Source organism: Seriola dumerili, unplaced genomic scaffold, assembly GCF_002260705.1.
Source record: "Seriola dumerili isolate Sdu_G_001 unplaced genomic scaffold, Sdu_1.0 BDQW01000716.1, whole genome shotgun sequence".
NCBI lineage: Eukaryota > Metazoa > Chordata > Actinopteri > Carangiformes > Carangidae > Seriola > Seriola dumerili.
The window spans coordinates 565228-577905 of NW_019174971.1; the positions used below are offsets into that span (position 1 = coordinate 565228).

At 44.5% G+C, this 12678-nt stretch overlaps 1 protein-coding gene across 2 annotated transcripts in view; it reads right to left on the reverse strand.

Annotated features, from left to right (window-relative positions):
• LOC111236717 (neuronal membrane glycoprotein M6-b-like) overlaps nt 1-12678 on the reverse strand; it is a 31981-nt gene that overhangs the window by 14109 nt on the left and 5194 nt on the right. Inside the window, exon 1 of one of the 2 annotated variants that reach the window (XM_022765564.1) lies at nt 6841-6985. The exons of the other annotated variant lie outside the window; for it this stretch is intronic. Within the exon in view, the coding sequence (XP_022621285.1) occupies nt 6841-6910 (70 nt within the window). The 5' untranslated portion in view covers nt 6911-6985. Of the gene's footprint in view, nt 1-6840; nt 6986-12678 lie in introns of those variants that run through there. 2 annotated transcript variants of the gene reach the window in all.

Sequence of the window (12678 nt, forward strand, 5' to 3'; positions counted from 1 at the left end):
TGTGTGTGTGTGTGTGTGTGTGTGTGTGTGGGAGGGGGGGGGTTAGCAGAGGAATCAGGACAAGACAGAGAGGAGAAGAGAGGGAAACAAACAAGACGATTGTGGCGATAAATCAATCAATGTGCACAAAGTCTGCGATCTGACGTGCAACACGAGTTTTCAGAGCACGCAGGGACAGAGCCTCATCAAAGTTTAAAGAGGAGGACTTGCCTCTGGCTTTCAGTGGTTTGCATCTCGTACATACAAAACACAGCAAACCTCACCAAACTGTCTTCCTGTTTGACCCAGAATAAACTTCTGTGGGTAAAAATCTGTTTTAAATCCGCAGCTTTATCACTGTCCCGGTATTAGTTTGCCGCTGTCTGAATATTTTTGTCACTAATTGAGGTAATTGACATGAGAGCTCCACCTGGGATTCACACCTGTGTTGAATCGGATGAAGTCTATATAAGGACCTTGTTGGTGGTTTCCCCTGTTGAAAGGGCGACGTTAAAACATTGCGGCTGTGCTTTCGAGAGCATCAATCTCAGCGTGTGGGAGGCTTTTTTTTTTTTTTCCTTCTTTCTTGATATTGTCATTGAAAAACTGCCACAAAGAAATGAAACTGGAGAGAAGAGTTTCAGCCTAAATGAGAGGTGGTTCTGTGGAGTCCAATAAAAGCGAGTCCATGCATTAGTCCATGCGTGTGGGTGTGTGTGTGAGAGAGAGAGAGAGAGAGAGAGAGGAAAGCAGAAGCAGCACAATGACAGTTTGTCAGCTGAAAAATGTCCAAATCAGCCACTACTCCGGTCAGCGTTTCCACCGGTGGTGGACTTTATGAAATACAAAGGAAATGTGGTCCTGGGTTGACGCACAATTTCCAAAGTTTGCATTTGTGTTCGGCTGAAACAGCAGGTGTCAAACAACCACACGCCAAACAATGGCGTCTCAGTACTTTAAATAGCCGAACATTTCAAGGCTTTGGAATGTCAACTTGCAAAATGCGAGCACAAAAAAAAAAAAAAAATCATGTGCTTCAATACATGTGTTTATTATCAAATCACTTCCTGTGTTCATCTCGGATTAGGCAAGCATTTCTGTTTTTTTGTTGTTTTGTTTTTTTTGTACTGGCTTTGAGGAAAGAGTGGAAAGCATTTGGATATTGCACAACTTCGCCGTTAGTGAAGCATCAGAAGATGAGTGTGTGTGTGTGTGTGTGTGTGTGTGTGTGTGTGTAGGCGACGTGATGAATGTTTCTGCCCTAAAGTTGTATTAGACACACATGAGCTTAATAATGAGCGGCTCGCTGCTAACTCTCACTCCTTGCGGAGTGTGGACAAGAAGCTTCTGAGGATTTGTGTGTGTGTGTGTGTGTGTGTGTGTGTGTGTGTGTGTGTGTGTGTGTGTGTGTGTGGCAGCAGTGCTTTGCTTTGGCCTGTCAAGTGGATTACAAGGCAGAATAACACTGAAGACACAAGTTCATTCAAAAAAAAAAAAAGATTTACTCTAGACTGAGGTCAAATGAGGAATTCAGTTCAACCAGTGCTACTATCACTTTTTCATCAGCAGCAATGATCCATAAAGGATCAACATGTTTTTATACAACATCAAACATGCAATGCTTGATTTACAGTGAGGGCAAGAGGGCAGGGAGGGGAATCTATCCAATGTTTATGTGCAACACAAACCAAATGTCAGCACCAGCAGGGAGAGCGGTCCAGCTCCTCTCCTGTCATCGCGCCCGACTGATGATCATCAAACGAGGGGGTTGGCCTTTAGATTCAAACTGTATCTTCCTGGCACGGGGGCGATACGAGAGAGAGCCGCCCTGGTTTAGAGCTGATCATCAGCTGATTTTTTGCTCCATCATTAATTTGGTTTACATATACTGACAAGTTGGCCTATAAGGTGACATTTACAGTTTGCTTGTTTTGTCTGACAACGGTCAAAAACCCAAAGATGTTTGATTTAACGCCATAGAAGAGAAACCAGCAAATATTCACATTTGACTTTGAAGCATTTTTGCTTAAAAATGACTGAAATAATATATTGATGATCACTCCAAATCTGTCTGTCAACTAAATGACAAGTGCAGAACCCTTTTTGGTTCCTTTTGACCCCTTTAAAACAAACCAATAAATCTCCTTTCAACCCCTTGGAGATAAGATGTCCCTTCATGTGGACATAAGCTGTGAGCAGTTCGGAAGTCCATTTCCATTTTAATGGATTTTCAGAAGCCCGAGGAGGTAAAAGTATCCAAAAAGTTTCTTTCTATTATCCATTGCGACTCCTTGGGGAGTCTTGAAAGGTTGGGTACCACCAGACTCAGTGAATCCGTTATGATTATGAAGATGAAGATGGGGCACAGGGGACAGTGTTTGAGTAGATTTCACAAAATGTTGATGTATTAATTTAAAGATTTCCACATCTACATCATGGATTTTACTGTGGGGGAAAAAAAGATGACACACTGATTAAGAGGAACTCTCTTTGTCCTTCAGAGGCTGCAGTAGCTCTGCCCTTCCATGCAGAAAATTCAACAAAACCTGCACCCCTCCAGACGGTGATGTAATCTCTTACGGTTCTGATCTGAACATCATAGCCAAGGACAGAGAGCCAGCGATGCGTTATGTAAGAGCGCACACACACACACATAGGGAAAGGGAGGAAGGAAGGTGTGTGTATGTACGTGTGTGTGTGTGTGAACAGGCCAATCATTTAAAACAAAGGGGAGGACAGACAGATGCAATAAGGTTAAGTTGAAATGCACTCAGGGCCACCGTGAAACACTCAAAGCCGCTTTACGGAGCTGCATCAAAGGTGAAAATAAAAACGTCACATGGGAGGCTTGCTTTTTCTAATCAAACTGTCTCATACTAATGAAATCAGATTTAATTGTACCTCAGAGAGCGTAGCTGATGTCTCGTTATCCGAGTCCTGAGCATGGTGTACCTCCACAGACATACAGATTAGAGATTATAGGAAGCAATCAGGCAAAAAAGATCAATCCATACCCAGCACCTCCGGATTATAAACCATGCCTGTGTTCCCTGTTCATTTTCCAGTCTGTAATTACTCTCAGCTCAATGTCGTGCAGAGACGCTGCACAGAGACACAACAGCGGCGCAATCAAGAACACGGACTCTGTTTACCATAATTACGGCAGAGCTAATCAGCATGCTCCTCACAGCAAAACTGTGAACGTGATGCTAAAATAAGTCGCATGTGCTCTGAAAATCCTAACTGTGCAGTGAAAACGGAGCTCTTATTTTTTTATCATACTTAATGTCTTTGAGACGAAAAGGTTTTGCTAATTATTGCGGTTTAAACGGACAAGATGCGAGTTAGCTCGCCATTTCCAGTCTTAAAGTAGCAATACCATTCTGTACAAGTAAAAGTACATGTAAAAGTATTACAAGTAAAATCTAATTTGTGTATAAAAGTAATAGGAGTTATTATACATGGGAACTGCTCCTGTCAGTGTCATATCATTACACATTATAACATTCGATTAATGTTACTGGGGCAATATATAAGTGTGTAAGCATTATTTTAATGTTGTAGCCGGTCAAAGTGGAGCTGTTTTACATACTGCATCATATTTTATAAATTAATCATTGGGGTTTTTTTTAATATAAAATCTAATCAATAATTAATGAATAAAGGTAGTGGAGTAAAATGTAAAATATTCCCCTCTGAAATGTGGTGGAGAATAAGTAGAGAGAGGGGAAATGCTCAAGTTAAAGGTCCCATATTTTACACTTTTCCTGTATTTTATTTGAAGGGTTTATATACGTTTATATAAGATATATTTGTGGTTTTACGAACCAAAAACCATCTCAGTGTGGTTTTACATCTCCTCTCTCAGGCTTCTCTCTCGACCTCTCGTAATAACAGGTCGGTGAGCCTCAGAGCCTCCTCTCTTCTGATTGGCTGCCTTAGTGATCAAGTAAAAATATAGCAGATCACAGGTAAACACTTAGACACACCAAATCCTGCAAGGTTGGATGGTGGGTCCAGGTGGGCGGGGCTTGGGGCATGGCTTTTTGCATGTGCAAGAGTATAGTTGGTGTAGTTTTTTACACTACACCACTGGAAACTTTCTCCATCTACTTCCTGAATCAGAAACATGTCATAGTGGAGCTGAAGAGGCAGCGCTGGCACACACCGACACAAGCTCCTTACATGACAGCTCTCGCCTTCTTGCCCCCCCCCACTGTAAATCTTCAGCCTCTTGATGGATGCTATAAGCTGATGGTCACATTCCAGATGTCAAAGACAGACACACAAATGATTACACTGACAAACGGGCCAGCTTCCAATCCAGTCTATTTTGGTGCGCTGGTGTGGGTGGATACGGTTGCGCAACATCACACCTGGAGCACAGCAGTCCAGGCTGCAGAGGCTGAACTGGGTGAACGCACAAATGTGATCATTTCATTGCTTCCACATAAAATGGTGATTAAAGAATTCAGAGGGGTTAACTGCTATCCCTATAAATATGGCCGCTGTCCCGCTCAACTATCCTCAACGTCTTCTCACAGGCACGCCGTTTACTGAAGTGCACGGTGTGAACTCTCATTGGACACTGGCCTGTGTGTAGCAGCGTGCCCCGGGAGAAGATGATGTAATGTCTTTTTTAAAACATCACTGTTGAGGGACACCCCACTCTTCTGAAGCGTACGTCACAGACACACTGTGACCCAGTAATAACACTGTGCCCGGGTCCAGCTCCTGCTGCAGGAGAAAGTGTGTTGGTGCGGAAATTTTAAAGTCACAAAAATCTGAATAAAGAATGAAAATCCGGCACTTTAAATCACGACAGCCTCTCTAAAACAACCAGAACTCAACGGCTCAATATTTCCTTCCAAAATCCATCCATGAAATCTAACACTTCATGTCACACTTATTAAGGCCAGTTGATAAATCTGCATAGAATTGACACCCTTGATACGTTGTAGCCGCGTACCCTCCGCCATAGCCTGACGTCCACCTCCCAACTAGCTTGGTAGCATTGCATCACACGATGGTCGTACACCCCCTTCTCCTTGGACGTCTTTGCAGGTGCGGTAATTTCAGTAAAAGTAACTGTCCCAACATTTATTGGCTCCAACTCCAACATGATCCGCTCGGTTTCAGTGGCCACTGTTTTGAAGTGGGAGTGTCACTGCCACCGATTAGAGAGCGATGCGGTCGCACCAGCGCACAAGTATAAATGCTCACAATGGCGTCGACCCTGTGCAGGAGTATAAACCGGCCTTAATCGCTCCATTTTGTACATGCTGGAGCTTCTAAAATGCATCTTTTCAAACACACCCCCCTGTCATTTTAACACACTGGCACACATGAAGCTGAGTGTGTGTAAAGCCCCTCAGGTCCATGCACTCTACTCGGTATCATCTACCCTGCTCTCTAACAGCCAAGAGGCCTAAAAGGCATCCTGCCAGATCAGCTGCATCACTGCTGCTGACTAATATACTACATGTAAATACATTTTTAAAAAAGCATGTCGACCCCCCCAATCATCATCATCATCATCATCATCATCATCATCATCATCATCATCATGCTTAGTTGTTTTCCCCATTTTAATCCCCATGATGAACACAGGTCACACCTTCATGAGCAGATCTATAAACAAGATGGACATAATTGACAGCCTGCTATCAGTGAGCTCCTCCGCTAACTGCCTGCAAACTGAAGGATGTGATTTCACCACCAAGACACTGAAAACAAATCAGTCACATCCACATCTGTATGGGCGTCGAGTCCTCCGACGCACAAAGACACGCCTACACAACACAGGTTGAGAATGAGCAGAGAAAACAGCAACAGTTTGGCATCATTTGGACTCAATCGACCAAATTTAAGGTTGCTCTTCAGTGTGCACATGGATAAATATATTTGAATTGATTTTGCATGCACATGAATGTTTTTTAAAGAGGATTTTTGTGCATTCAAAGTGATGCTGTGGGATTTACTGCAGAGCATCTTCTATAAAGCCAGACCTGCATGTATGAACCCTACACAGGGTCCATTAACATGTCTGAGCGGCCGGGGTTGGAACTGATGGGCACAGCCGTCCCTCTGCGTCAAGCGCACCGTTGATTGTTTCTCTTGCAGCCTCCTGTTTGTCTGAAGCACCTGATCACGTCGGTCATACTAAAAACACGCGCCATCATTCTGTTCATATGTTGCATGGCAATTTATCACGCCCCTGAACGGATCAGACAGCAAGCCTGTGTGTGTGGTGGGGTGGGAGGGGAGACGAGGAGGGGGAGTCAGGGGGGTGGTGGGGGGGTCGCCGATAATAATCGAAGCGGCTGCGGCGGGAGGATCATGGAAGCGGCGCCTCCACACCTGACGGAAAACAATGCAGCCGTGCACGGAGGGCAGCGCGGCGCGTCGCAGCGCACAGCCTTCCTTATCAGCCGCTCATTAGGCATGATGATGGTGCGGCAATGCAAAAACAAATTGGCATTAGTATGCTCCATAAAACCAGACCGTGCACCTTCCACAAGCCATCAACCCGCCCACCCTCTTATTCTCCTCCACCAGCCTCCAAATCCCCCTTTTTCTGAAGGCGCAAAAATAACACAGAACATTTGCGCCGTGGATTTGTGGGAATAATCTCCCGCCACCTGCGCTTATTGCCCCCCCATAAAAATCGCCCTCAAATGGCGATAGGTGAAGAGAAAAATGCAGCGCTATTGTGTCGCGCACAGGCGAGAAGCCATTGCAAGTAGGTTAAACCCGCTCGGGCTGGCGCAGACGCAAATGTCTCCAAAGAAAATACACACACACACACACACAAAAAAAAACCCAAAAAACGCGCAAATGTCAGCGGCTCATTGAGCGTACCTTTGCTCTCCTGCCCCTCGTCCTGAGTCTCCTCCGCGTTGGACTCCATGGCCGGCTTTGTCCCATCCATTATTTCAGAGGAATATAGTCTCCTTGTGGCACTTGTACCTTACAGTGTGAGGATAGTGGAGCCTATCCCGGTGACTTGATGCTCTCTCTCTCTCTCTCTCTCTCTCTCTCTCTCTCTCTCTCTCTGTCTCTCGTACACACCCTCCCTCCCCCTCCCTCTCGCTCTTTCTCTCTCTCTCTCTCTCTCTCTCCCTGTTAAAGCTTAGCACTGTCTCTCTGTGTATATTAACAATCCAGTTTCAAGATGCAAAGGCCCTGTCACATTGGATTTATTTCGCACATGCGGATTAGCCGCCCCCCAACTGATGCCAGATAACACTTTTTGGCCCCTAAAATCACTCTTAACTGTGCTGATGGTGTCACACACTCCTTAAATATCTCTCCATCTCTTGTCTTTTCTTATTCACTTAACATTCTGGCATTTTCATCCGTGGTTTCCTGTGTCTGACAACAGCTGATCTTTTTTTTCTTTTTTCTTTATTCTTTATTCTTTGCCTCAGTGAAGCAGAGGAGGATATAAGGACAAAATGTGCAGGGAATGTAAATATGCAAACTCATGGGTAACCATGCATGCGTGAATAAACACACACTCACACACACACACACATGGCCGCCCCCTCTCCATCTGGTGAGTTGAGAGAGAAATGAGAGAGAGAGAGAGAGTCAGTAAGGGAGGGGGGGGGTTGTAGTGGGCTATAAGAGAGTGTAAGTGTTTAAGATAAAAGTGTGAATGTGGGTGAGAAGCTGGGAGAGATGTGGTGGTTTCTGGCTTCCTTCCACATCAAAGTGGAATGAGCTTAAATTTTCAACCTGAGAATGAAAAAAAACATCAGCGCTCATCAGTTAATTTAACACTTTAGTTATTCTAAGCAGCCAGTCGGTGCTGCGGTTGTGCACTGTATGATGACATTACAGTCACAACAAGTCAGCGAGCATGTGGCAGCAAGGTCCAACACTCATGTCAAGACTTTAGCCCCACTGGGATGAAGAGGACGAGCAACAAACACAAACTGTGCGTTGCATAATGTGATGTTTCTGTTTCCAAGTTGTCACACTCCTGTTTGTGTTTAAAGATACTTTCCCCAGTTGTGGGGAAAACAGCTTCACTTAAACTGATTTGATTGGATCACATTTGACCAATCAGAGCTTCTTAACTACTAAACAGCCATGTGCCAGGCTTTACTTAAAGATGGGAGTCTTTGTTTGCCTTCGAGGATGCTGATTGGCTTAGCCCAGGATCCCACAGGCCAATGAGAAATCAACCTAGGTGAGACCTTGAACCCCTGAGAAAATGGTTAAAAGAGGGTGTGGTGTGTTTATCCGGAGAAGGGGGGATAAACCCCCGTTTTCTAATAATAAACACATCCTCAAACAATGGGATGCCATCTGTCCTGAATCCTCTTAAATAAGATTTTAATTCAGGTCCACGTGGCCCTGTTTCAGACAAAGCTCAGCCCACACAACAGTCTAGGAACCCCCCCACACACACACACACACACACACTGCAAACAGAGGCCTGTGTACCCCCCCCCCCCCCCCCCCCCCCCCCCCCCTTCAGCCCCTGACGTTTTCATCCAACACAACATCAGACACCAGAACAGCTAACACGACATATATGACATTTAGTGGATCCCTTTACCCCGAGGGGTGAAATTAACACCCACCCCGCACCATATGCTGGTGAATCAAAGGGGGTCGCCCATCACACTGACTTTTTGACATTTGAATGTCTCTTTGATACTGAGCCATGAGGAAACCTGATCCACTGCATCGGCAAATGACCAACGCAAAACTCGTGTCGATGGACCGTATCATTAGAGTTGCTGTCTGACAATCTTGTGTCGAAAACGAATCTATGAGAGGATGTGAAAGGGAATGAAAAGGGAACAGGACTTTGCACATGAACCACTCAGTAGGGGTGGGTGTTTTCCATTGTTCCATTCAACATACTATCAAGACTTTATCAATCCAACCACCCAAACTTCAAAAGGGGGCATCAAGAAGCTGAAATATGACAACAATTTTTCGCAAGTAGAATAGCTTAAGAGGTGATGGACTACCTTATATATTTGATGAATGTGCATGTGTATTCACAAATGTGCATAATATTAATAATTTATACATTTATTTATTCATAAATCGTCATCACATAAAAGAAAAAGGGATAAATCTACAAGATAAAGCCAATAAACACACGAAATATAGAACAGGAAAATATTCAAAAACCACAACATGTGCAGCTTGTTTCTTTTTACCCATTTCAAGAGTCAGATGTATCAGGATTTAAGAGTTTAAAGTTTCCCATTAGTGTTTGTGTTACTACTATAATGAAAACCTGTACAATGAGATTATTTCCTTGTGGATAAAGAAAATTGAGGCAAATGACATAATTCTTAAAGTAAAAAAAAAAAAAAAAACTGCACTCAAACACTCTAAATTGTCAGTTATCAGGCTCGAAGGGTGAGTTTCAAGCCCCATTTTTCTCCCTGAATGCCCATAATCCCTTGCTGGGTCACACAGATTAAGGACTTGTCCAGAAGATGAGATACAGTGCTCCCTGGCACTCTTCACCATCATCACCCCGTCACACACGTTCACATGCACACACTCACAAACACACCACTGCTTGGACTCAGGCCCGAACCTCTCTGCTAATGCTGCGTTCAAGAGGCGTCGCAAAGTCCCTACTAAGAAAAATGCAACAGAAACAAAACGTCTCTTCAAATTGGAATTCCAAGTCGGATTTTTTTCCCCCAAATTCTTTTACCTCACATAAAAGCTGAGATGCCATTATGTGTGTGTGTGTGTGTGTGTGTGTGTGTGTGTGTGTGTGTGTGTGTGTGTGGTCCTCAGAATATGCCAATAACTCGTGCGCAAAGACATCAGAGTGGTCGCCAGACTTTGACTAACAAATAATCTGTGGGAAACGCTTTGCAGCGTGACCACAGCACAAAAGCACCCAAAGGAAAAGCAACACCTGCACTATACCAGCACTCTGCACTTTTATATAGACACACACACACACACACACACACACACACACACACACACACACACACACACACACACATACACACACAAATCTACCTGTTATTTTCATGTACTCACACCCAATCTCCTCCTGGACTTGCCTTATACATAGAGCCAAGAAAGTGATTTATCTTTGTGAAGCCCCTCATATCAAAGAAATGTAAACTGTGTGTGTGTGTTTGTGTGTGTGTTTAGTGTTGGGAGTCAGGGTTGTGGATCCATATATAATCCCCTTTAGCCATATGACTACGTCTAGTGTGGAGTGTATTATTCAGAAATGAGTAACAACAGATTGAGGTTCAGACGAGAAAAAATGACACCAAATGTAAATCCAGTGTGTGTGTGTGTGTGTGTGTGTGTGTGTGTGTGTGTGTGTGTGTGTGTGTGTGTAAATGTTTTCAATGCAAACTTTCTGTCACATTTTGAAGTCGTATGTTCAGAGCTGACCCACTCTGAACCAAATTGCTGGGCTTCAGCTCAGCTCCAGAAAAAAAAAAAAAACTTTCCTATCTGTCTGCACAACTCTTGGCTTCAATCAAAGGGAGAGTCTGCTGAATGCTTGTCTTCTCTCATTACAGCGAGACAGAGAAGAAAGAGAGGAGCCCAAATGGGGTCGTCCCAGACTAATGAGGACATTGCAACTCCTTCATGTCATTAGATGTGGAGTTAATGCCAGAGAAGAAGAAGTAAAGAGGACACAACCATCTCTGGACACCTCTGTACAAGAGGAAGTCCTAACTGGCTTTAAATTCATTTCAAACTTCAGCTCAAACAAATTTCCACAACAAGCCGAGCCTCTCGTGATGGTCACATCCTCAACATCCGAGCAGTCTGATCTCAGACTGATACGGGCTCTGCTGTTGCCATGGAGATGTGTAACACCGCCAGTAGGCTGCACTGATTTAGATCTTTCAGCGATGCTATCAGTTTCTAGAAAACTTCTCACGTGGCATCGTGACAGCGTGATTCCGCCGAGAGCCAGAAATAACAAAAGCAAATTAATAAGATAGCCACGAAGAAGGACAGGCTGAAAGAGATCTTATCCATGTGCTGTCAGTAAAATGATTTCTACGCCGGCATGTCAACAACTGTAGCCTCCAGCACGGCTGAAGGCGATGGTTGTTGACATGCAGAAAGTGTGTTTCAAGCTCTTTGTGCTGCTGCCTGAAAACACCAGAGGGAGAATCCTCCTGTGGACAGTTAAAGTGGGCAGTAAATAAATGAGTGAGCCGTGTCCTGTGAATGGGAGCGACCACAAACAAGACGCTTTAAGTCTACTGAGTCCTATCATTCTCCATCAGCTGTACAAACGTCAAACACGATACACACACCTGCTTAACATCAGTGTGTTAGCGTTCTGATGTTAGCATTCATCTCAAGCCTCACAGAGCTGCTGGCGTGGCTGGAGATTCCAACAGCAAAGCGCTCACACAGCTACAGGATGGTATTGAACAGCACTAATGTTGTTTATTTAATGGCTCTTGTTTCCTTAGTCTCAAGATACTCAAGCTTCACTTCAGGGATCAGATTGACTTTTTAACCGCCTTCCCGACACGCCGCTCTAGACCCATTTCGCATCTTCCGTCGAGCACTGACACTGACTATCAGGCTTTGAGCTCTGATCCCAGAGGTTGACCTCACCATGACCTACAGTATCTGTCGTCCCACGCCTTGGGAAATCACTGCTCCGCTGCTCAAAGCTATTTGTGTCCGTGTCTGTCTAATACAGGGTTCTAGGTCAAAGAATGAGATGACTGCTTCAGTATCATGGGACTTTGAGAACTGAAGTTGCAATCAGGCTATTGTCAACTGATTCCTGAGCCCTGCTGCTTGCTGTTCCTACACCTTGCCACTGCAAATATGCATTATACAATAATAGTGGCAACACCTTGAAATTAGCAGAAATGTTTGAAACATGAGTGAGTGGTAGCCAAAAGCAGCCTTCTTCTTTCCAGGCGTTGGTAGCTCAACTTTAGCTGCATTACACGTGTCAGTGTTATACATCCAGAAGCTCCTACGTGGAAGTAAGCAGCCTCTCATCCATCATCCACACTGTGAGTGCAGCATGAAATGAAAAAAAAAATCTCCACAAAGGGTCTTTCAGCTGTGCAACTAAAAGCATGAAAAACATGTAGCCTTGAAAGAGAAAAGCGGAAAATACTTTCACACTAAGCGTCTATTCTGTACATTTCTCATCGGAGTCACGCCACGAGTCAAACTTTCTCCTGCGTGCAACAGTTCAGGCATCTGTCTGATCGCATCTTTCTCCAACTTGCCTGTTCGGGTGTTGATTTATCTGCCTCCATTAGTCAGATATAAGTGTTTTATCAGCGGTGCTGGAAACGGGCCATCGCTTGAGCAAACACAGACGTACAAAGACGCTGGTGTACACACTCACGCGCACACAGAAACAAGCAGAGTGTCTCAGCGGCGGCTTTATGAGCCTCCCGCTGTCGCTTTAGTCTAATCCTTGCCATTTTAATGGGCTTCTGGCTTCCTCTAAAAGGGAAACCTTTGGCAGAGAGCAACATGGAAGCGCTGCACTTTGTACCGTCTTGTGTCTCACCTGTTTAGTTCCTCTAATTTCTCTGCACAGGAAGTGTGTTTGCACAAGTGTGTGTGTGTTTGTGTTGTTTGTGCATTTGTGTGCCTGTGTGTGTCCAGATCCGGGTTTGTTAATCTGTGGGGGTGACGATGACCCAGTTTCCCCGCCCCTAATAACCCCCCATCCCCACCCCA